Source organism: Polypterus senegalus, chromosome 13 (assembly GCF_016835505.1).
Source record: "Polypterus senegalus isolate Bchr_013 chromosome 13, ASM1683550v1, whole genome shotgun sequence".
Classification (NCBI taxonomy): domain Eukaryota; kingdom Metazoa; phylum Chordata; class Cladistia; order Polypteriformes; family Polypteridae; genus Polypterus; species Polypterus senegalus.
In genome coordinates, this window is record NC_053166.1 from 88,588,100 (window position 1) to 88,611,909 (window position 23,810).

General features: G+C 39.2%; 1 protein-coding gene across 2 annotated transcripts; it reads left to right on the forward strand.

Moving 5' to 3' along the window:
- Positions 1–12,032: 12,032 nt before the first annotated feature.
- On the forward strand, positions 12,033–22,850 carry LOC120542544. Of its 2 annotated transcripts, none has more exons than XM_039775075.1 (3): positions 12,033–12,761; positions 20,618–21,196; positions 21,389–22,850. In XM_039775075.1, the coding sequence occupies exons 1-3, from the start codon at positions 12,275–12,277 to the stop codon at positions 21,733–21,735; spliced, it is 1,413 nt and encodes a 470-aa protein (XP_039631009.1). In that variant the 5' UTR covers positions 12,033–12,274; the 3' UTR covers positions 21,736–22,850. The 2 variants fall into 2 exon arrangements, with proteins under 2 accessions (XP_039631009.1, XP_039631010.1); XM_039775076.1 differs by having other exon boundaries at positions 12,033–12,701.
- Positions 22,851–23,810: the final 960 nt, after the last annotated feature.

Genomic DNA, 23,810 nt, shown 5'->3' on the forward strand with positions numbered 1-23,810 from the left:
GGAAAATCAAAAAAACCGAATACTCACAGTGCTGACAGCTTTGTTGAAGTGACAAAAACCCTTATAACTGCATCCTCCACTCACGTCTTTGCCCAACTGGCAAACTGCAGTGGGTCCAGGTGTTCTACCACAACAAGAGTCCAGGACAAGCTCTCAAAGGTCTTCATGATGTGAGATGTAAGTGCCACTGATCTGTAGTCATTAGGTGAAGAGGCGCCTTCCTTCTTTTGAAACAAGAACAATGCAGGAAGTTTTCCACAGTAGTGGCACTTTCTGAGGCCTTAGGGACAGACTGAACAGGTGACAGAGGACACCACAAAACTGGTCAGCACAGGCCTTAAGAACTCTGACTGATTCAATCTGGTCCTGTGGCTCTTCCTGTGTGTAATGTCCTCAGTTATCTCCCTCCTTGGTCTTCAGTTATGATCTTCAGCCCATATTGATGGTCAGAGGTGGACTCGTCAGTTGATATGATAGGAGTTGTCGATGTAGTAAAGATGGTCTTGGGGTTAGGGTTAGGGTTAGATTGATCATTGGAAGAAGGTGGCAGTGGGAGGAAAAATCTTTAAAAAAAAAAAAAAAAGGTTCAAGGCATTAACATTGTCCATATCCTCTTGTTTCACCTGATCCCTGGATTGATTGAGTCCAGTAATTATGCCCAGTCCATTCCAGACATCTTTCATGTTATTTTGAATGCTTGTTTTCTATTTTTTCTTTGTAAGCCTTCCTAAACTCTATAAAACAAGTTTGTCTGAAATGTTTCACCCTCAAGTGGTTTGTAACGAAAGTTGTGTTAATTCTGACAGAACATGATACATTTAGGATTTCATCACATCTGAGTTTAAAAACACAAAGCAGAAACCAACAACTTCCACCATTCTTCCATTCTAACCTCTTGCAGCCTTGTCAATAAAATTCATTTAAAAGCTGCCACTCTAACTCGTGCCCTTATCATGCCTAGTAAATATTTGTCCAACATTTATTCAGGACAATGTGAAGATCTGTATATTTACTACTACACACAACATTTTACAATATACTGACCAACTGGCTGATGTCCTCAGAGACATCTTTAACTTCTCTCTGGGTCAGGCTATGGTCTCCATGAGCTTCAAAAAGACTATTATTCAAACGGTGAAGTCAATGGTGACATGTCTCAATGACTACCGCCCTGTAGCACTGACTCCTGTTGTGATGCAGTGCTTTGAGCGGTTGGTCAAAAGACACATCAACTCCATCCTCCCCACCTCTCTGCACCCACACCAGTTTGCTTACCATCCAAACCACTCCACTGATGACACCATCCCCTATACTTTGGCTGTACTATCTCACCTGAACACCTGGGATATGTATGTCAGAATGCTGTTTGTTGACTTCAGATCAGCGTTCAACACAATCATTCCCCAGCAGTTGGTAAGGAAACTCTCTCTGCTGGGCCTTGACACTCCACTTTGTAATTGGATTCTAGACTTTTTGATAGAGAGGCCACAGTCAGGGCGCATTGGCAGCAAAACATCAAATACCATCAGGCTGAGCGCAGGCGCTCCCCAAGGCTGTGTGCTAAAACCAACATTGTTCATGCTGCTCACCCATAATCACACCACCAAGTCCGAGTCCAATGTCAAATTTGAAATCCATAGTGGGACTCATCAGTAATGATGACAACACATTCTACAGAAAGGAACATCTGGTGAGGAAGTGTAGTGAAAATAATCTGTCTCTAAATGTCGATGTCTTATTACATGACTTCTATTTGGAGTGGATGTCAAACTTGAAGACTGCTGCTGCTGATCTCATCGGTGGAGGATGTCAGATTGCGTGGCTTTGCAAGTGACATGACTCGATAATGATTTTCCATTACAGTTTCACATTTCCAAAGTATCACATGATCAACCCATTCTCTGACAGCCATTAATGTTCTGCTTGACAGAGCCAGTGCCCATGTGAAGGCTTTCCAGGTATGGTGGCTTCAGAAATAATCTCTGTGCTGTTTCTTTTTTTTTCCTTTCTTTTTTCCATTCTGTTGAAGTATGCTAAACATACAACATCAGACAGACAGCATCAGACAGCTTGTACTTCTGGGTGAGCCCTTATTGGCTGTCAGCTCTCATACACACAAGCTCCCCCTTACGACTTGCAACTCGAAGTAAGTTGTAGCCTGGCTGGACTTTTGTTCATTTTCAATTCTTTGATTTATGTTAATTAAGTTAGTATTACATTTTTGATTATGTGCATTTTTCTTTGCTTCTGATTATGTTTACGTCAGTAAGCTGCCTGTGTTATGCTCTGTGTGTTTTATGGATGGTCCCCCAGGAGGTGGGACCACCTGCCTATCACTGCCGGGAACTTCCCTCTGACCTATAAACGTGGAGGGTCTCCCACAGTTCCTGGTGGTTCATTTCAAATGTGCCTGGGAGTGGTGGGTTTACTTATGTTTTGCTGTGCTTATTGTGGTGACAGATATTTTGACTTCTTGCTCTGTTTTTGACTTCCCCTTTGCCTTCCCATTGTTTGCCTGGGATTGTCTTGCTGGCAACTCATTTATGCCTTTAGTGCTCTTCAGAGCTTCTTAGTGAGACAGAACACTTTTATAAAGACTTTTTGTTTGCCCTTACTACTAGCCAGGGTTTGACAGTGATATCCCCCTCTAGTGGGCATTTTTAGGTAGTGCTTTTGGAACTTTTTGGGAATGGCATGCTTTTGGACTTCAAGTTCACAACAGTCAGACTACATGGATAGTGGTCATGGGAGTGTGCTGCAACTGTCTCCGATTTGGTAATGTTATATAAATGAAGTGTGTGACTAAAAATTACTGGAAGAGTCATGTAATGTAACAGGGCCTTACATTTTGCTTATAGCAAGAAAGCAAGGAACAAATGTGCAGTACAGAGGTGGGACCAGTTGAAGATTTAAGTGGGAATTTCACACAACAAATGGATACTTGAATGGACTGCTATCCAAAGAAAACATATGGCTAATAGCAATCTTGGTAGGAAATTGACTATTGAATAAAAGGGCTGACGGACACGACTACAGGAGAATAAAAAATGGGGATTGGCTGGTTAGCTAAGGGCAAACAACAAATGTGTCAAAAGAGGTCCCTGGGAATACATGGCCCAGTGCAACAGAACATGATAGGTGATGATTAGAGCAACATCCACTTCTGTTAAAGGAAAAACAAGAACTTGTGGTGGATGTTTGCTAAAGAACGCAGACACAGAACACTGATGGATTGGAAAATCATCACCTAGTCAGATGAATCTTGGTTTCTGCTCATTCATATTGATGGAAGATTGGGATATGTCAAAGCACCTATATGTATCCACCCTGCTGGCTGTCAACAGTGCAGACTGGTGGCAGTAGTGTAATGGCATAACATGCTTTTTGATAGCACAAGCTGGGACATGAGGCATGTGTAGTGCAACATTTATAAGACACAGGGGATTTGAATACAGTTGCTTTATATGTACTCCCACTTTATGGTGGGCATTTTATAGAATAATGATGCCCTGAGGTACAGTAAAAGGAAGGTTCTGGAATGGTGACAGTGGCCTCAGCTTAATTCAGTAGCCTCCCCACTTACCAGTCTAGCATCTATGGGATGAGATGGAATAAGCTATGTGGAGCTGAAATCTACTATCAGTATATCTCCAGTGTAGATTCCATAATAGATAGATAGGCATCTTATCTGGGATGAGGAACAATACCTTACTAGGAGATGCAACCCAGCTGGGTAGAAAGGTGGCATTGCTTCTCTGGTATGGTCCCAGTTTGAACTACCGCAAGGTTCCACAGGACCTGTAGAACTACGTTGGAGTTCTTGGATGCTGCCAGAGGGCACTGCCGGGACATTAGTAGGGAGCTTCTGCATGCCTCAGAAGTGCTTCCACAATGCTATGTACTCATGGGTCCAACATAAAAGGAACCATTCTGCCTTACTAAAATGAGTCAAAGTCAAGAAGAAGAGGGTGACCATCTGTGTGGAGGTGGAAGGAGACAGAAAGACGTTTAAGTTTCCTAGATTATATAGGGTGGACTGCCCTAAAAGCCTGTTAAGGTTGTAAGATTTTTAAACTCTTTTGAGACCCTCCTCAATGATGCTGCATGCTAAAACACAATGAACGTGTCTGTCGAGGGTTGCTTGTCTGTTGCCGAGGCAACCACAGGTTTACAGCACCACAGAGGCAACTACACATTCATAGCTTCCCTGCATGACACGTCTGATGCCCGATTGGTGATGCAGTGAACATTATAACCCGGCCACTGACTCAGCCCAGTCCCTGGCCATCCGGATATTGGCTGTGGTCCTATTCAACATGAATATGATTAAGCGGGATTGATGATGATGTGCTGCGCTTGTTCTGGGTAGCAAAAAAAAAAAACAAACAAACCCTAAAATACACTCTCCAACCACTTTATTTCATACACCTAGCTAGTACTCGGTTTGACCCCTTTGATATTATTTTCTACTTTTTCTTAATTTTTTTTTCTCATTTTTTTTTCCAGGTGAAAGAAGAAGAAGAAGAGCTCATTTTTAACAGCAGAAGGAAGTGGACCTGACACGTGACATTTCTCAGATATGTCCATTATAAGGAACTAGCCACTGTACCTATCAAAGACAGGTAACAGAATACTCCTTAAAATATTTGCTATCTCCTGCCCTACGTGTTCCTTCAGTGCCTTATCTCTGTATTTGCAAATGTGAGTGGCTCCTAAGCGGTGCTCCATCTCTTGCTCCCATTCTCATAAAGCCTGCTTCAAAGACTTTTTTTGTTATTTTTGAGGTGCATTTCTGTCCAGTTTTATACTTGCCACCTTTGAAGGCGACTCTCAATGAGTCTTTGGTGGCTCATACACCATTACATCTCCTTGTGTGTCTCATGATTGCACTTCCTCTTTCGTTGCATCACCAAAGCCAAACTGACCAACCACAACAATGCCAAGCCAACCAATCAGATTGCTCCCAGGACCTAGACACACAGACATAAGTGTTTTATTATATAGTAACTAGATAGACTGGTTTGGATTACCTTCTAACTTGGTGGGGGTTTCAAGTTCAGTCTTGGAGCCCCCATGTGGCTGCAGGTTTTTGTCCCAATCGACATAACAATCAATGAGTCATTTTTACTTTTGTCAGTGTCAGTGTTAACTTAGTTCCTTCTCTTATTATGCATTCAGTAAAGAGCAGTAGTGTGAGATTTTCTGTACATTTTCAAGAAATTAAGATATTTGTGCAGTTTCTTTAAATACTTCACACTATTTTGAATTTTTTTTTCCATTGTTTTTCTGTGGAATTTTCTTTTTTTTTTTTTTACTTGTATCCAAATACAAGAAATGAATGATCACTAGAGTGGATGCGGGTGCAAATAATGCTGAATGCTACTTTGGTAGTATCCACTTGTGTGGTTATTAGCAAATAATAGATAAAAAATTTAAACATTAACAAAGAACCAAATACAAAATAGCAAGATGAAAAAACAAATACATCACTGTCTAACACAGATAAATGGTTACTTTATCCGGTAATCATTCAGCATAACTATTTTGTGGCTTCTGGAGTAAAACCAGAAAACAGAATCTGGGAAATGACAGCTTGCATAATTAATCTAAGAAGCCAATAAAAAGAAGAAATGGATTGGGATAAAAACCTACGGCCATGAGGGGCTCCAGGACTGAACTTGAAAACCCCTGCTGTGACTTGCTTCATTTTAAATTTTCTCTCATTACTGTCTGAATGAATTGGGAGGAGAAGGCAGTTTACACAAAGGAAGCTGTGACGCTTTAGCTCAGATTAGGATATGAGTCTGTACCTGTTCACCTGCTTCGGCATTACAAAATTGTACTGCAATATTAATTGCCAAGCCTGAGGGATAAATGTAACATACAGTAGTATCATTTGTAATTCTTCACCACAATGAGTCTTATTAACCCTGCTGAGTATACCACAAGTGTTAAATGGCAGGGTATACATAGTCACAGAGGGATGGAATGGTGGTGCAGTGATAAGCTCCAGGACACTAGACACGCAAATCTGGCTTTACACATTTTCCCTGTATCCACCGTCTTTTTTTCTTTTCTTCACATACTTTCTTTTTCCTTCCACATCCCAAACACGTGCGTGTTATGGGAACTGCAGACACTGATTTGGCTCCGTATGGATGCCTTTGGATGTATTAGTGACAGGGCACTGATATGGACTGATGCCCTGTCCTGCTTTTGCACCGATTACAGCCAGTGTAGACTTGACTGTTCATAAGCCTATGATAGAAAATGCATGCATGGATGATAGAAATGAAAATAAAGTTACACCTAAAAATGTACTAAGAAATGTCAAGCGAATATTTGCAGAGCCCCAAATATCTTGGTAGTAGATAGATAGATAGATAGATAGATAGATAGATAGATAGATAGATACTTTATTAATCCCAAGGGGAAATTCACATAATCCAGCAGAAGTATACTGATACAAAAAACAATATTAAATTAATAGTATATATCCATTTGGTGTTGCTAACCTTTTCTGATATAAGTGCATTCAGAAAATTCAAAGTTGGATATTGTCATTATAAAGTGTTCAGATATTTTTAGAAAATGCCCACTTCTTAATTACCCATATTTGCTTAGAAGCAATTTCCGTGCAGCCTTTATAGTATACAGTATAATCTGTGCATATGTACTAGTGCTGCAACAAGCATCATTGATTATATAATAGTAAAGATTTCATAGTATCTAACAAATCTAATCTAAAATCCCATCTAACAAATGGGAATTCTATACAGTGATGCAAAATACCTACAGACATTAGCAGTGCAGACTTTATAAACGTCTTTAGTGAGAAAATTGAAAATACAAGATTCCACAATTCAGCATAATTTGACAAACTAATAACTACACTGGCAAACCTTGTCTCATTTTGCACACGCCACTTTAATAATTTTAATTTGATAGTAGCACAGGACTTTATAAATTGAATTTCTAAAATGAACAATTTGACATCCCGCGAGAGACACTTTAACGTCATGTGAGACAAGGCAGTAAGAAAAAAATTAAAACAAGTTCACGGACATCTAACCTAGCAGTTGTTGGAATGCTTTTGGCAGATGCACTTCATGTGCTTCCAGCTCTTAAAAAAATGACAAGCAGCAAGCAAAACATGCAGCTCGCCATGAACAGCAAGCCAGCAGATGATCCGACTGCCTCTCCTTAACGTGAGTTAAGCCCCCAAATTCACATCGCGAGCAGCAGAGACGCAAGGTGGCAAAAGGACAGCTGCTATACAGGCTTTTAAATGATTGACGCGCAGCGTGACAAGCAGAACACGCAGCTCGCCAGCAGCAGCGGCAAGACAGCAGATGATCCGATGGCATCTCCTTAGAATGCGTTCAGCCGCCCTCTTTTACAACACAAGCAGCGTTATACGTCCTGCGAGAAAGAGATTTAACCACGCCCAAAAGTTTTAAAGTAAAAGTGAAAATAATGCATATGTAACAATTCCCATGAAAATAACAATCTCTTTAAATTGTATATCAGGTAAAACAACCCGGGGGTGAGCAAGCGAAGTGAGCAGGGGGCAGAGTAATACAATAATTATGAACCATTACTAACCCTCCTCTGTTCTATTTCTCTTCTCTGTATCTGGATGTGGCACTTGGTACCACTGCTCTACTGACAAGCTGCTCTCCTGCATATGAAAAAGTCATCATGGTGGCTCTAAAATCGGTACTGACCCCTACTCTGTTTTCTGTTTCTTTTTCCGGTTTCTTTGTGGTGGTGGCCTGCGCCACCTCCACCTACTCAAAGCTTCATGATGCTCCAACAATGATGGATGGATTAAAAGGAAGAAGTCTACGTGACCATCATCATCATCAAGCCCTTCCGTGAGAATCCTAAATCCAAAGAGGACTGTTTCATTTATGTTAGGTAGAATGCCCAGAGGGGACTGGGCGGTCTCATGGTCTGGAATCCCTACAGATTTTATTTTTTCTCCAGCCGTCTGGAGTTTTTGTTTTTCTGTCCCCTGGCCATTGAACCTTACTCTTATTCGATGTTAATGTTGATTTATTTTGTTTTATAATTGTGTCTTTCATTTTTCTATTCTTTAATATGTAAAGCACTTTGAGCTACTGTTTGTATGAAAATATGCTATATAAATAAATGTTGTTGTTGTTGTTGTTATCTCAAATAAAGGAACACTGGAATCATCAGATGAAAAGATTCTCTCATCAGATCGGACGGCCCATCAAAGACTCCTCTATAGAATGCCAAAAAGAGGGTGGGCAGCTACTTGGCCAAGGTCTTCAGGGTTCAAATTTATAAAAGCTATGTACACAGAAAAAGAGGCCCAAAATGTGCATATGTAACTTTCCACGCAAAAGTCGGGATTTACAAAAGAAAACTTGGCTGCTGAACTTGTGCATATTTACAGCAACTGTGACCTATCTGTACGCAACAGTTCAGAGAAACTGGGAAATGATGAGACACTTGATAAAGTAGGAAAATGCAGCCAAACCAATTATTGATGACTCATGTGTATAATAATTCATACCACTAAACCATTACTATAATATGCATTGATGTGACAAATGTATTAAGCCTCAAAAATGATAAATATGATGTATAGACTCTATTTTAGCTTCCTTTTAAGAGGGCCTATCCTGTGTACTTGAAGAACTTTTTTAGTTTTTCATCAGTTTATATCAACTAACCATGGTCACACTTCAGGCAACTGGCCGACAGATCACAAATATCTTAGACACGCTTCACTCTATCATACAGTGGCATCACTAGGATGGTGTATAGAGTGCAGAATGTACTGGGTGACACCATAAGAGGTAGTGATACCCAAATGAGTGTCTATAAACTTTTTTTTGCAGTGTTTTGGGCTTAAACCACCAAGGGGTACCAAGGGGAACCTCACTGAAATGATTATGTGTCTGTATGCCATTAATAGTAGGAATTACCATGCTGCAGTAAATGGCCGGGTGAACACGTGCTGCACTCATTAACTCTTTGTTAAGGAGCTCTATTTATCAAGTCACCCAGGGGTGCAGGAGGATCTTAATCCAGCCTTGGTTGCTGGACCATAGTGATGCCACTGCCATCATGTTCTCTGTGCCAAAATCCATTAACCTCTACATTAATTTTCCACATGGGGTAGGTGTACAGAGATAAAATGTAACATGTTCTTTCGCCAACATTAAAAACTGCCAACATAAAATTTATAGCAGTGTCCAGTTTGCCTAACTTAGTCATGGTAATCGATTGCAGTCATATTGTAATAAGTGCACTGAGAACAACACTGCTTTTGTTATCCATAAGCAGTTATATGCAATTGCTGTACAAGTCATGCCAAGATAAGACTGACAAACACTGTGATTCAGTGGTCTGTGTGAAAACCCATGAGTCATTTATTTTGAGGCATGGTTGCTTTGGCAGACAACTTGCTGATGGTGCTGTACATGATGTTTGACACGTTGGTAAGGTAGCTGGCTGAACATTTCACTGTTTCACATGACCTATACAATTCATTGTAACAGTAATCATATCACTACATGTGCCAGGTGATAGTGGCTACCTGCTGGCACCTTATGTCTTTCCTCGACCTATAGAACACAGAGGAGAGTTGCTACAATGCTGCACTCAGTTGCAGAGCGCACCTTGGGACTCCTTAAATACAGGCAGTGATGTCTTGATGCGTAAGGTGGGAAGCTGCTCTGCCAGCCAATGGAGGTCAGCAGCATTGTGACTGCACATAGTATGTACAGTACACGGTTCATTAGCATAGTCCATATATTATTGTTTCAGGGTGACAACTGGGCGGGGTTCAACTAGAGCATTCATGCACACACATTTAGATAGACAGATAGATAGATAGATAGATAGATAGATAGATAGATAGATAGATAGATAGATAGATAGATAGATAGATACTTTATTAATCCCAAGGGGAAATTTATAAGATGATTGTGATTTATAAAAGGTAAATTGTGTAGAGATTTTTGGCATATACATACTTTCACATTCTAATCCACGCAAAGCTTTCTGAATGACTTCCCCGGGACTTTGACTGTGTCTGACTTTGTCTTCTTGACGTTCTCTCTTACAATTGGCCATGGATCCCCAGACGGTTATTTTATCCCTGGATGCTGCTATGTGGAGTTTTTAGTGTCCTCTCCTCCACTATCAACTGTCCATAGTTCAACAGCTAATTAACTGACAGCTATTGCTGGCTTCTGTTTATGTTAATCAGTTTCAAGATACTTCAGTTTCCTGTGTGTTTAGTATTTAGTAATTTGTAAAAGTTATATCTGCATTTTAAATGAAAACTTACAGAGCGGTGCATATTATTTAAGTCAATAGGATTATACAAAATTAAACCAAATTGAACTGAATTGTTCCACTTACAATCCTGCCACTTGATTTTATCCATTTATAATTTCTTTCTTCCTTAATGTGTATGTCACAAAACTATATAATGCTCAACTTGACAACTTTTTGGTAACTGCCTTTTTGATCTCAGCAGGAGTTTTTCTTTTGTTCAATGAATTGTTCACTGTAGAGATTCTGACCTACGAGGTCCGCCATTGATTGAAAGTGCTTTATTAGCTAAGCTTTGTTTCTAATGATGAACCCATTCTCTCTTTTGTCTTTTGTAGCCTTCTTAATGAACTCTCTCTACTGTGATATTCTACATGTTAATAAATCTTTATATCCTACGTCCTCTATATAGCTGTATCTACACTCTTTTACTGTAGTTATGTTTAGAGTCTGCCTCTGGGTCTCAGTCATCAGCAGACAATTTCCCCTTTACAGTTGGTCTGTGTTGTGGTGGATATCCTCCCTGTATTGAAGTTAGGAAAAATGCAATCAGGCTCACTGGTGCAAGGGTGCAAGAGTGAATATTTTGTTCAATGGCCTGGTGTCCCATTTTGGACTAGTTACTGCATTACATATTTTTCATATGGGATAAGCACAGGCTCTCACAGCTCAGTGCTGGAAAAATACTAGCTGTGGAAAAGAATAGATGGAGAGCTGCATCTTACAGAGATATACCTGGTTATGTAAGGTACAGTCAACTTGCTAGAGTAAGGCAAAGAATTCAAACTTCTATCCTTGTGATTCAATGAGAAGTCACACAAAATGACACCTTTTATTATCGAACTGAACCTGCTGTAATCGGCTTTGCATAACTTCTCATTTCATCCATAATTGCCAACATGGTACAACTCCCTTCTACTATATCCTAGTGATTCCAATTTCAATCTTGTAACCTTCAATCATCCTGTCCATTGGAATAAAAAGGGGACAACCAGTGTCTGAGCTACTTAAGATGCCACTGGTTTGAAGTTAAGAGAATTGTGAATTTCAGTTGAACGTATTGAATGATTCCTGCTTAGAAACTCACTTCATTCACGCATCCATCCTCTTTTTAAACGTTTATAAAGGTTATGCAGTACCAGCACTTCTAGTACCGGGCATATTGCAGACCACACTCAAGCACACACCTTCACTCATTCACGCAGAACTAATTTAGAGTTTCCAATTAACCTCACATTCACATATTCGGGATGTGGAAATAAAACAGCGGTATCTGGGGTAAGACAAATCACAAGAACACGTGAAGAAAACATACACTTAACACAAACTGAATGAAATCATGTCCCTGACGCACCAGCATTAACTCTGTGCCAGTATTATTACAGTAAATTATATTCTGCTCAATCAATCACATGCTTTATTCATGACAAATTACTTGTGTGAGAATAGAAATAAAAGTAAGTAAATACGGCAAATCGAGAATAAAAAACATGAATACAAAAACAGGAAACGATGAAATACACTACCGATTTTATTCAGAAGTAAACCCAGTTTCGGACTGGAATGTTTTCTTCGTTCTGTCTTTACGGATCATTAAGTATCTTTTTTAACTAACTCGCTCTCTGTAAACCTCCGAGCCTTCGGCGTAGACTCGGTTTGCTGTTCATTGGTTGTTTCCCCAAAGTAAACTGATCGTAAATTGGTTGAAACGACCAATCAATTAGCATTTCTGGTTAACGTCACGGTCCGGTCGCACTGTGGTAGGCGGGCTTCCGACGCGACTCTCGTGTCGCTGGAGCTGCTGTTTTCGTGATGGCATCACATAGCGTTGTTAGAACATTGGCATTTGCTCAGTGACGGGTCACTTTGTGAAGGAGGATCACTTTGTGAAGGAGGAGTGGTCGCTTAAATCCAAGCCTTGGTACTGCACTATCCCGTCACTAAAGGCCTGGGAAAGATGGATCCTACCCTGTCATCTCCTTTCCTTAATGACGAGCTGAGCTTAACTGTGGAGCAGGCGGTGAAGACAGCCGTTCAGACAGTATTGTGTGAGGTGACCGTGTTCCTCAGCAGACAGCTGTCTGCCTTACGTCTAGGCTTATCGGAGAAAGAACACGAAATCGTCCGGCTCACCGCAAGGTTGGAAGCGCTGCAGGGCAGAAGTAGCTGCGGCCTAGACGTTCACGTTGTTTCGGGGTTCTGTGACTCAAGGCGGCCGCTTGAGGATGTTCGCGTCCACCCAGAGCCTGTGGAAATCAACCGGCCTGCGTCTCCAGCGAAAAGCAGACGGACGCCAGCGCGAACGCTGGGGAGGATACGCCCGCGGGTTATGCTGCCTGCCCACAAGCTTCCTGCTGGACTCCGAACGCCACTGGCCGAAAGCGGTACGTGTGGATTGCGTCTGGAGCAGCGCTGGCCGAGTCGGCGGACAGCGGGAAAGAGAGGTCGGTGAGCTGGTCAACTGAGTTACCTCACTGGTCCACTGGAACTGACGAGACATCCAGCTCTGAGTGGTGTAGCGGTGATAAATACATGTAACAGTGAAGGAGGAAAGTCCACATATGTCCATATCCTGCTTAAAGACATAACACGCAGTATCATAGGTCTAAGTGCCTTGCCGGTTGATTTGTGTTTGGCACAGACTATTTTCTTTCAGCTCCTAGTGTAGTGCTCGTTGTTTGATTTGAAAAAATTCTACGAGCAGAAAGTGAAATCCATGAGGGATGTGAGCATCTAGACGGCTAGAACAAGCCCTTTAGTCTCCTTCCCCAGTAATGCCCTCACTTTTCCTCTCTGTGGTTTGACTTTTCCGTGGAGGAAAGTGTCCATTAAGTTTTTTAGTTGACCAAAAGCTCAGCTTAGTCACAGAACAAAAGTGTATCAATGTGTTTAAAGCCGTATTTGGACAGGATTAGTTTTACACCTGGAGGTACCCAAGGCAGACTGCCACTCTCCAAAAAAAATTTTCTAATCTTTATTTTATCTTTACCTTATTGGAAGAGAGGAGTGGACCCTGAGAATCTTTGTTATGGGGCTTTAGAAGTAAATAATTTGAGAAGCACAGTGCTAGTGTATTTATGCAACTTTAACTTATCTTAATATATGTATCAAATATGATTGATTCAAAAGTATTTCTTTGGCATGGGTTATCCTACATTTTTAGTAGTAAAGGCAGTTGCAGTGTTAAGGGTCTTCAAAGTAATGTCAAGGCACACAGATTGATGCAGGTTATCTACAGAGCTACGCATTTGACGACATTCAAAACAAAGTTTAATTTGCACTTGCACTAGTAGTCCTAGGTAATACCTCTCAATGCTTGTTTTGATCATACTAATGTGGTTACTTCAGTTTGGCTGTAACTAAATATATCAATGTGGGACCACTGGTATATATAATGATTTGCAGAATTAGGTTTTTATGATAAAATGTAGCTTGATGCATAATTACATAATTTTCAGTTTTATTTTTAAAAACACACAGATAATTTCCTCTATTATACAATTGTGAATGTTTATTAATGAGTGATCTTTCCATATTCCTCATTTGAATTCAAATATACTTGCATGTGGTCACTGTCCCCGTCTAATAGTTAGATCCAGTACACAAATGCCAGTATAAAAAGTACTAAAGCCATTGAGCATTAATGACCACATAAAACCTACCATCCTCAACATCTTGCAACCTTCTTTACTTGTCTTCTCAATATTACCACTTCAGACATCACTTACTCTATTTTTAGATGCCTAGGTTTTATTACTAAGGCAGGGAGGGGTCATTGATTAATTGAAAACTAACCTGACACAGTAAGACTGAGTAAAAGTGCATGGGAGTGTGCCCTGTTAGAAGCCGGACTCCTGTCCAGTACTGTTAGGATAGATCGGGTTTTGGCAAAAATTCCCGGAAGTGTTTTTTGAGAGAAAATAAAAACTTTATAATAAAACTTTCACAAATTCCTCCTCCTCCTACCTTGAAATGCAATACACTTGTCCCTGCACTTCTTCCATTCCTGTTAACATTTCCTGTACTCATCTTTTGTTATAATCTCTAGAGGCAGAACAAGCAGAAGTCACAGAGAGTAAGAGCTGGCAAATACAACTGGTACAAGGGTAACAACATTGTTTTTGTTCCAAAACTCCTTCGCTGACATCATGGTGGTTGCAGGTGTGCTGTCACGGTTTTTTCTAATACTTTCTTGAAGACGTCTACTGTCACTCTTTAACATTTTGTTCGTATGGAAAAAAACTCCTTATGAACAAGTCTATTAATGTTGAAAAACACAATAATCATTGGTTTTCGAAATTTTGCCCTGGTGGCTTGGAGAAGAATTGTTTTTACCGAAATCACCTGTGTGATTGTAGAATAAACACCAGAAATAACACTTGATCAACTCGGCACAATACCACTTGGCGACTGATTCACCTGACACATTCATAGGCACATTATACCCCGTGGCATATTCGATAACTACACCATACTCCTTTGCTATTGACCTGGCTAATTTTGGGTCCCCCCTCATGTATTAGAAAATAGGAAAAATATGAGTGGTACATGGAGGGGCTGACATCATTAAAATGGTGCAGTTTAGGAGAACCTAAGAAAATCAAAGTTCCCATGTACAATGTGTACATGGACATTAGAACAGTCTGTTGCTAACTGATTTCTCCACTGCTGAACAGTCATATTGGCATAAATGTTTGTATTCATTCATCTATTTTTTGAGAACGGATAGCCGCAGAAACTAGCCCTGGATACAACACCATCATATGCATTTTCTTTAAGTATATTCATTTACACTTAAACTGGGCACACCAGTTACCTTTTTAGAGGGTGTGAGTACCAGGAGGAATGCAATTCACAGGGTCACACAATGCACATAGAAGAAAAAAAGCAGGAATCAGTCTGTTACCTGAGCACTTTGTGTGTGTGTGTGTATTGAAGATGTCAAGGCAGCACTTGAGCTGAAACAAAATCTGTAAGTGATGTTATTTAGTGTTTAAGGCATGCTGTGATACAATTAAAGCAGTCTGCCACAAAAGCCACATGATAGGCTCAAATTCTTCTTTCATGTAGAGAGTATACCACAGTCGCTTTTACTGGCTGAGGCAAAGATAAGCTTTTCATTCAATTGACTATCCATGATTTTAACTGTGAGTGCTCATCCTGCAAAACACTCATTTTACTTAAGCCTGGTTGCATGCAATACATCTGCATTAAAATTCTTATAATTTGTGTGCAAAACCAATGCACATGATGAACAAGGCTTTATAGCATTTAACATTGATTTTTGGTTTTTATTTGATATTTGTGCCATTCTTTACTGTATTGCTGCTTTACCTTAAATTATGTACCACCCATTAATGTTGTCATTCCTTGTATTTTGTGTATACTGTCCCTATAGTAACTGTTGCTTACACTTTAATCCACTGTGGAAATCACATTAGGTAACAACACATGAGACTGATAGCTTGATCATACAACAGAAGCAATGTGTTCTTATGTGCATTTCGTATTGTTACAAATAATTTCTTTTATTACATATTGGAAGTCAAATGACACAGTTGTATACAAATTAGGCACAAAAGTGGGTATTTAACAGAAACTGCACAGTTAAAATAGTGACTATGAATCATATTGTTTAGCTATGGCCTGACACTTAAGTTCTACTATACAGTAATCCCTCCTCGATCGCGGGGGTTGCGTTCCAGAACTCCCCGCGATAGATGAAAATCCGCGAAGTAGAAACCATATGTTTGTGTAGTTATTTTTATATATTTTAAGCCCGTATAAACTCTCCCACACTGTTAACATTATTAGAGCCCTCTAAACATGAAACAATACCCTTTAGTCAAAAATTTAAACTGTGCTCCATGACAAGACAGAGATGACAGTTCTTTCTCGCAATTAAAAGAATGCAAACATATCTTCTCTTCAAAGGAGTGTCTGCATCAGGAGCAGAGAATTTCAGAGAGAGAGAGAGTGCTCGCAAAGAAAAGCAAACAATCAAAAAATCACTACGTATGCTTTTAAGTTTGCCGAAGCACCGCAATAAAGCGGCATTTTTTAGAGGAGCGTCAGTATCTTTTAAGCAAACGGCCTCTGTGCAAAGAGCCCCTCTGCTCACATCTCCTCTGTCAGGCGCAGAGAATGTCAGAGAGGGTGAGAGAGAGGCAGAGACAAGCAAACAATCAAGCACCACGCGGGAAGCATATCTTATAGAATTGAGGAGTTTTAGTTAATATGTAATACATGCTCTGATTGGGTAGCTTCTAAGCCATCCGCCAATAGCGTCCCTTGTATGAAATCAACTGGGCAAACAAACTGAGGAAGCATGTAACCTAAATTAAAAGACCCATTGTCTGCAGAAATCCGCGAAAAATCCGTAATATATATTTAGATATGCTTACATTTAAAATCCACGATAGAGTGAAGCCATGAAAGTCGAAGCGCGATATAGCGAGGGATTACTGTATACTTTTCAACATGATGGTTGTACCCTTTCACTTAAATTACAATCAAAGTTTTGGAAGTTGTCATGCAGTTTGATCAGTTTAAAGACATTTTCACACTCATAGACTGTTTGCTTTAGGCTGAATCAGAATGTGATTAGTTACTTTGTTTTGATCTCCGGTTTTTTTGATCGCATTTCACACAGCAAACTTTCATGCAAACCAGAAGTAAAAATAAACATATCATGGGTGTGTTGTGGACTTGTTTTATGGGTCGAAACAATTTTTTTCCTGGGGAAAAATCATCATGGTGGGTCACCACTGTATGTGCAGTAATGATGTGGTAGGTAGTTTGTTTGTCAAATGCATTCTAGTGGACAGAATGCCTATTATTAATAAGAAGTGTACATGAAAATTATACATTGTTTCGTATGCTACAGAAAGGACACATTTCATCAGGACAATTCTACAGAATAAGACTGTGCTGGAGGCACACAGTGATATTCTTCAATTTCATTTACGTAATAGAGGTCTCTGGCGAGTTTAATCTCACCCAGTGATGTTGCATATTTGTTCTCCATTATCCTCCTTTATGAACGTAACCTTAATTTAGTTAATCTCAAATCACATGTCTAATAAATTTAGGTCTGTAAATAATTATTAATGATGTTCATTTTTGAATGCTTAATTAACAATTCCTACATAATGTCAAAGTTGATGTGCCTCCTGTGTTCACATTGTGCCTAAAGAATAATTGCATTGAGAAGACTCCCACCTGTGAAAATCACTCTTGCAATTTAAAATGAAGGGGTTTGGTCATTGGTTGGACGGGGCATTGCTATTCTTTTCTCATTAGTGTGGGCATTTATGGCTCTGTAGTGCTGGTCAGAGAGCAAGGTATCAAACATGCAGAGGGTGGAGTGGATCTCTAATGATATGCAGGGTAGTAGCATCGATGTCCAAATTTGTGAGTTTGTCACTGATGATGCACAGTGCTGCCTTTACCATTCTTTGTTGAACTTTCAAATCGATTACAATGCAGTCAGCATACCATATTTTGTTGCAGTAAGTTATGATGTTTTGTAGTGCTATGATAAAATTTGATCATAACCAGGGGCCTCATGGATAACGAACGGTGTACAGACGAAAAAATTCAGATGCACAAAACCATGCATAAGCCATCTTCCATGATGGTCCAGTGGTAGTGATGAGCTGGCACCCCGTCCAGGGATTGTTTCTGCCTCTTGCAAGATGCTTGTTGGGATACGTGCGACCCTGAATGGAATAACTTAATGCAGCAGTACTGTCTGTGTCAAACGTACCAACCCCCAATTCCTGTCCTTTCATTTTCTTTCTCCACATAACCAACTGCCACACAATGAGCTGCATAATAAATGTAAAACCAGCTGTAAGCTTAGATTACAGATTCTTTAAAACTTTTATAAAACATTATTTGTAATACATGTTTAATTATTTCATCCATCCAGGGTTGCATTAGCAACTGCGAGAATCAAGCTTGAGGAAGGAACAATCCCTGGATGGGGCACCAGTTCATCGCTACTGCCGCACACTACACCCTCACGTGTTTAATTATCAACAGTATACATTATTTAAATAAAGCTAATGATTTATCTGTAAAATATAATATGCATGCTTTAATGGACTTCATCAGAAAAATGATATCAAGAATACATCCTAGTATTCTAACAGCACACAACTCCAAGAGGATAGCTCTTGGATATCATCATCTGTAAACACGCGCTCTCTTCTATTGAATTGAACTGAATTCCTTTCTGGTCGAATGAGATTCAATATGCAAATTTTACATAATCTTATTTTCCTATAAAATGATAACAATAATACAATAAAAAAAACTATGAAAAATATACAATATGAAAGCATAAGAACAATAAACATGTACATACACTGCAGATACTGCAAATGGTTCATAAAGTGGCTCAATGTTACAGTTGTAGTGCAAATTTATTGTGAGGTTATTGTAATTATAATTACAAGCAGTTCTACTGGGAGCACTTGATCCACTGATTGAGTGTGTTTATAGCTCTTGGGATTAAACTGTTTCTGAGCCTCGAGGTCCACACAGGAAAGGCTCTGAAGCATTTGCCTGAGTTCAAATAGACTATGGCATTGTCTGAGTGGAATCCATGCAGATGCTGGTGGCTTTCTTTAGGCAGCATGTGCTATAAATGTTCTCCAGGGGTGGAAGCTGTATACAGATAATCCTTTGTTCTTGACACAACCCGCCTTAGAGCTTTCCGATCAGCTGCTATACAGCTATGATAGCACATGCACACACAATGAGTTAAAATACTCTTGAGTGGTGCACGGAGAGTAAAAATGCTAAAGCAGTGGTGGTATTTGGAATAGTTAGTTCATTCCATGCACCATTGTATTGTTACAGAATGATTACAATCAAGTGAATTAAATTTGTATATGACATGCAATTAATTTTGGTGTATTTGATAATTCCCACGTCAATGATGCAAATCTGAAAAAAAATGGAGACCACAGAAATGGAAGCACTGCTATGACTCTGGGTGTCGCTAGTTTGCAAAACAGCAGAAAAGCGTGTACACAAGAGTAGATGATGCTATGAATATGTGCGTATCTTTACACCAAGTTTAATTTTTATACATCACAATGTGAGTATAGAAACTTGTGTACACATCATTTATACATGAGGCCCCTGGTCAGGTAAGTTAGACCTTTTCAGTCACTTTATGAAGAAAAGATGTTGATGGGCCTTCTTCACAAGGTATATGGTGTTTAGGGACCATGAGAGGTTCTTTAGAAAGTGCAGTGTGAAAAATTTAAAGTGGGTTAACTTTTTCCACTTGCTCATTGTTTATTATTAGGGATTTTTTCCTCTGTCTTTTGTGCTTTCCTATAATCAGTTATTTAGTTTTTTGTACATTGAATGAAAAAATGTTTTCTGCACACTATTTGGTTAAATTTTGTCCTCCTTCCCTGTAGCTAGTCTCCTCATTACTGAAGAGTAATCCTAGTATGGTGGTATCATCCGCAACTTTGACAATAAAATTTGTGCCGTGGATAGGTGGCAGTCATGAGTAATGGTGAATAAAGTATCGGACTTGGCACACATCCTTCTTGAAACCCCAGTGTTGAGGACCCTAGTGGAAGAGATTCATGTGCTCAGCCTTCCACGCTGTAGTCTGATAGAAAGAAAGTTATTAGGATGCTTAGTCCCAGGTGGATGAGTTTAGAAATCAGTTTATTGGGGCTCACGGTGTTAAAATACCTCATGCAAACTACTCCAGGGTTCGCTTGGGACCGTGCAGAAAGAACTATTTTTAAATTGTCTTTGTCCTATTGTTTTGGTTTGCACCAGAGTGCGATTGGCTTGTTCACATCTACCTAAAACAAACTGGACTATGGGGGAAATCACTCTAAGGTTAAAAAAAAGTGGTTTAAACAACCTAGGTGTGGAAACTTCTGTAGTCTTAAATTATCACAGGTCAACAAATAAGTCATAAAAAAACATACATTTTTCATTAGTTCCTCTTCTGGAAATAAAAAAAAATAAATAAATAAAAACACATGACATATCTTCTTTTAATTGTTTAGTTTAAAATTTATGTTGAGGGCACAGAAATAGGAAATTGAGATTGAACTGTAATTTTTACTATTTAAAAGTGTTAAAGGAATATGATACAGAAAATTCCAGTTTTGCTTCCTCCCCTTAATACGTCCATCATATATCTGTTAGAAAGTATTTTTGGAAAAACTGATATTTAAAATGTAGTGTATATTAATAAAAACACATATACATACGTTTATGTATAAACACGTTACATGTTTTCTTTCATATGCAGGTAGTGAAGGCTTCAAAGAAAACTTGCCCTGTCCCCCAGAAACTAGTGAAACTTTGAAGGCTTCACCCATCACCATTGTGGATGATGCTGAAAGATTAGAATTATATCATATTAAACAAGAAGTCTCTGAACATTTTAGAACTAATTCTTCAAAGTTGGAAAATAATGCTAAGTCACAGACAAGCCTCCACAATCAAGAAGGAGTTGAAGGAGCCTGCATTCTTATTAAAGAAGAGGACTCTGATATAGAGCCAGTTTATATTGGTGAGGAAGGTTCAGAACTAGAGTCTACAACTGTGAAAAAGGAGATCTCTAAACAGCTGCATATTTGTAGGAACATGGAAGAACCTGAGCAACAGTGCAATGGGAACTGTGATATGGAATTTTGCAAATTTAAGGAGGATGATGTCAAGCCTTTCAATACTGCTGATTTGTATCAAGCACCATTAGGTGAACAACTGTGCTGCATCCTTTCAGAAGACCATGACTACCAGAGTCTTAAATGTTCTGGCTTTGAGATTTCTGATAGTGAGTCAGAGGACATGTGTACTCCAACTAACTCTCCCACCTCTTATCACGGTGAGTGTTACATGATTTTTGTCAGGTTTGTAGGTATTGAAAATTGTTGACATATGATTATAATCTTAAGATCCTGTCTCAAAAAAATTGCTTTGCGCACTATTGAATAAATATTTGAAGAGAACTTTACAGAATTTATTCTTCCTTACTAACTTAATTATGTTTCATTCCTCTTCTGTCATTTCACTATAGGTCCTGGCATCAACACAAGTAATGCTAGTAGAAAACTTCGGCTCTACCAGTTCTTGCTTTCTGTCCTGCATGCTGGTGAGATGCGTGACTGCATTTGGTGGGTCAATCAAGAGCGGGGAATCTTCCAGTTTTCTTCTAACCATAAAGAACAACTTGCACATAGATGGGGACAGCAGAAAGGAAACCGCAAAACCATGACATATGAGAAAATGGCACGAGCACTCCGCAACTATGGAAAGACGGGTGAGATCCTAAAAGTGAAGAAGAAGCTCACTTACCAGTTTGATAAGACATTACTGCTCAAGAGTTTACAAAACTGCACTGATTCTGTTTTACATCACAGTTGATCATGTACCATCCCTTCTTTAGCAGTCAGCAGTCTAGTTTTAGTCTTGACTGTACTGGTTCATCAGCTAACCTGTACTGTTTACATCTAAAATAATGCTGTCATACAGTGGTGGATAGTTGTTAATATAGGGAGCAAAGCAACAACCAACTAAAGTCATTAGGTGTTATTTCTTTTAATTACAGCGATTCTCAACAGAAAAAGTGGGTTAAAATGAACAAATGCAACAGTTTTAAATTGTACATTTTTGTTATTTTATGCAGCATATTTAAAACTGTTGGAAAAATAGCAAAAGAGTAGTCATTAATTAAAGGACTGTGAATTTATAAAACTGGGAATTCTTCATAAACATATTTCTTTGTTGCATATTTTATAGTATTTAGTGAAGAGCATTATACTGTCACAATACATGACACATTTCTAGTTATCAGCATTCCATACTCCATAGAATCACTTCAGCTGAGGATTACTTAAAATGGCAAGTTTTTTGACTGTGTGTGTTGCCCTACACGAGCATGAGGAGAACATGCAAACTCCACACTGTGAGTACCATGACCTGAAATTGAAACTTGGTCTGAATGCAATGAGGTGGTTGTGTTTCATAAGTGGAACAGATTTGTAATTTAAGCAATTGCAATTTTAACAGTATTTTCTGTAATGCTAGTGTCCATCTATTTAATGTTAATCACATTTTCCATAAACATTTTTCAAATGATGCTGACATTTTGTTTTATTTATACATTTTGATTATCTGTTGCAGCATCATGCTGCTTTTTCATTAGTCCTTTAAATATTTATTTTATTTTCTAATTCATAAATCTTAATTTTATATTTATTTGTTTATTTTTAGTCTTTACCATGGAAAATGGAGCAATGAAATGCTTTTCCCACCATCTTTATATATAATACACTACCGCGGCTGTCCGTTTTTCTGTCCAGGATTTTAAATCACAAACCGTTTGACCTATCGACCATTAAGTCTGGAACACATATACCACGTGATGCCTACTGTCCACTTTTGGTGTGATGATTAACCTCCACGGTTATTCCTCTTTTTACTTTTATTTTATTTTATTATCGAATCAACGTCAGCTAGGCGGCCGTGCGGCACATGTGTACGGGCGCCATTCTCATCTCTACCAACTTCATATCTTAAATCATTCTTGAGGCAGATTGAAGACTTAAATGCCAGCTTAAGTGAAAAATTAAAGAAAACAGACAAAGTAATTGGAACACAAAAACTGACAATCAGTTTTAACGCAAAAAGCTGCAGACAAAAGAAGAGAAGCAGCGGATCGCTAGGGTGGAGAAAAGAAGAGCTGCTCAGAAAGCAACAAGTGCATCAACCTCTGAGCAAACGAGTGCTAAACGTACAGAGAAAGAAAGAGTATGAAAACTATGAATGCTCAAGTCAAGTGTATTTATTGCATGTTATCGTGCAGTGCGCCGTTACTGGCATTAAATATTGTTAGATTCAGTTTCATAAAAAGTAACATTATATGAGACAGTTCTGACAAAGTAAATGAAGGTTTTATTAATTGAACTTTAGAAACCAACCCAATATCAGCACTGTAAGATAATTATGAGGTAGTTCTAAACAAAAAGGAGTCCATGAATGGGAATGATTGGCTCAGCCATGTTGGTTATCTTCGCTAAAAAGCCTAATGGGGCACTGGGACATACTGTATGTTAGCGCATAAACAAGTATAACTGCTTTGTGCTTTTTGTATTTTAGAGCTGAGCGATCTCTACTGAAAATGGTAACAAGGAGACATATGCAAGTGTAGACAACATACTGACAAAGTCACGGTGAAGCATGCAGACATGATGTGCTGTCCAGCATCTGACCTGTGGCCTTCACATTTATTTGACTGACTCTCTGTGTCATTAGAATGATTATCAAGGGTGGAATATCGCCCTCAAATAAGAGCTGCATTCATGACAGGACTGAGTACCATATTGACCTGCAATTCTGACCTCAAAATGGGTGAAGCTATACAGTAAGATTGCTTCTCTCTTGCAAATTCACTTTGAGGAAAGTTGAGCTTACAGTTGTCAAGGAGGCAGGGATACATA

What these genes read in the sequence shown, in the direction of transcription:
- LOC120542544 (XM_039775075.1), top strand. Translation starts at nt 12,275, where the DNA reads ATGGATCCTACCCTGTCATCTCCTTTCCTTAATGACGAGCTGAGCTTA. An exon ending in GCGGACAGCGGGAAAGAGAG is followed by an intron (nt 12,762 to 20,617) that starts GTCGGTGAGCTG and finishes TTTCATATGCAG; the next exon opens with GTAGTGAAGGCTTCAAAGAA. An exon ending in CTCTCCCACCTCTTATCACG is followed by an intron (nt 21,197 to 21,388) that starts GTGAGTGTTACA and finishes ATTTCACTATAG; the next exon opens with GTCCTGGCATCAACACAAGT.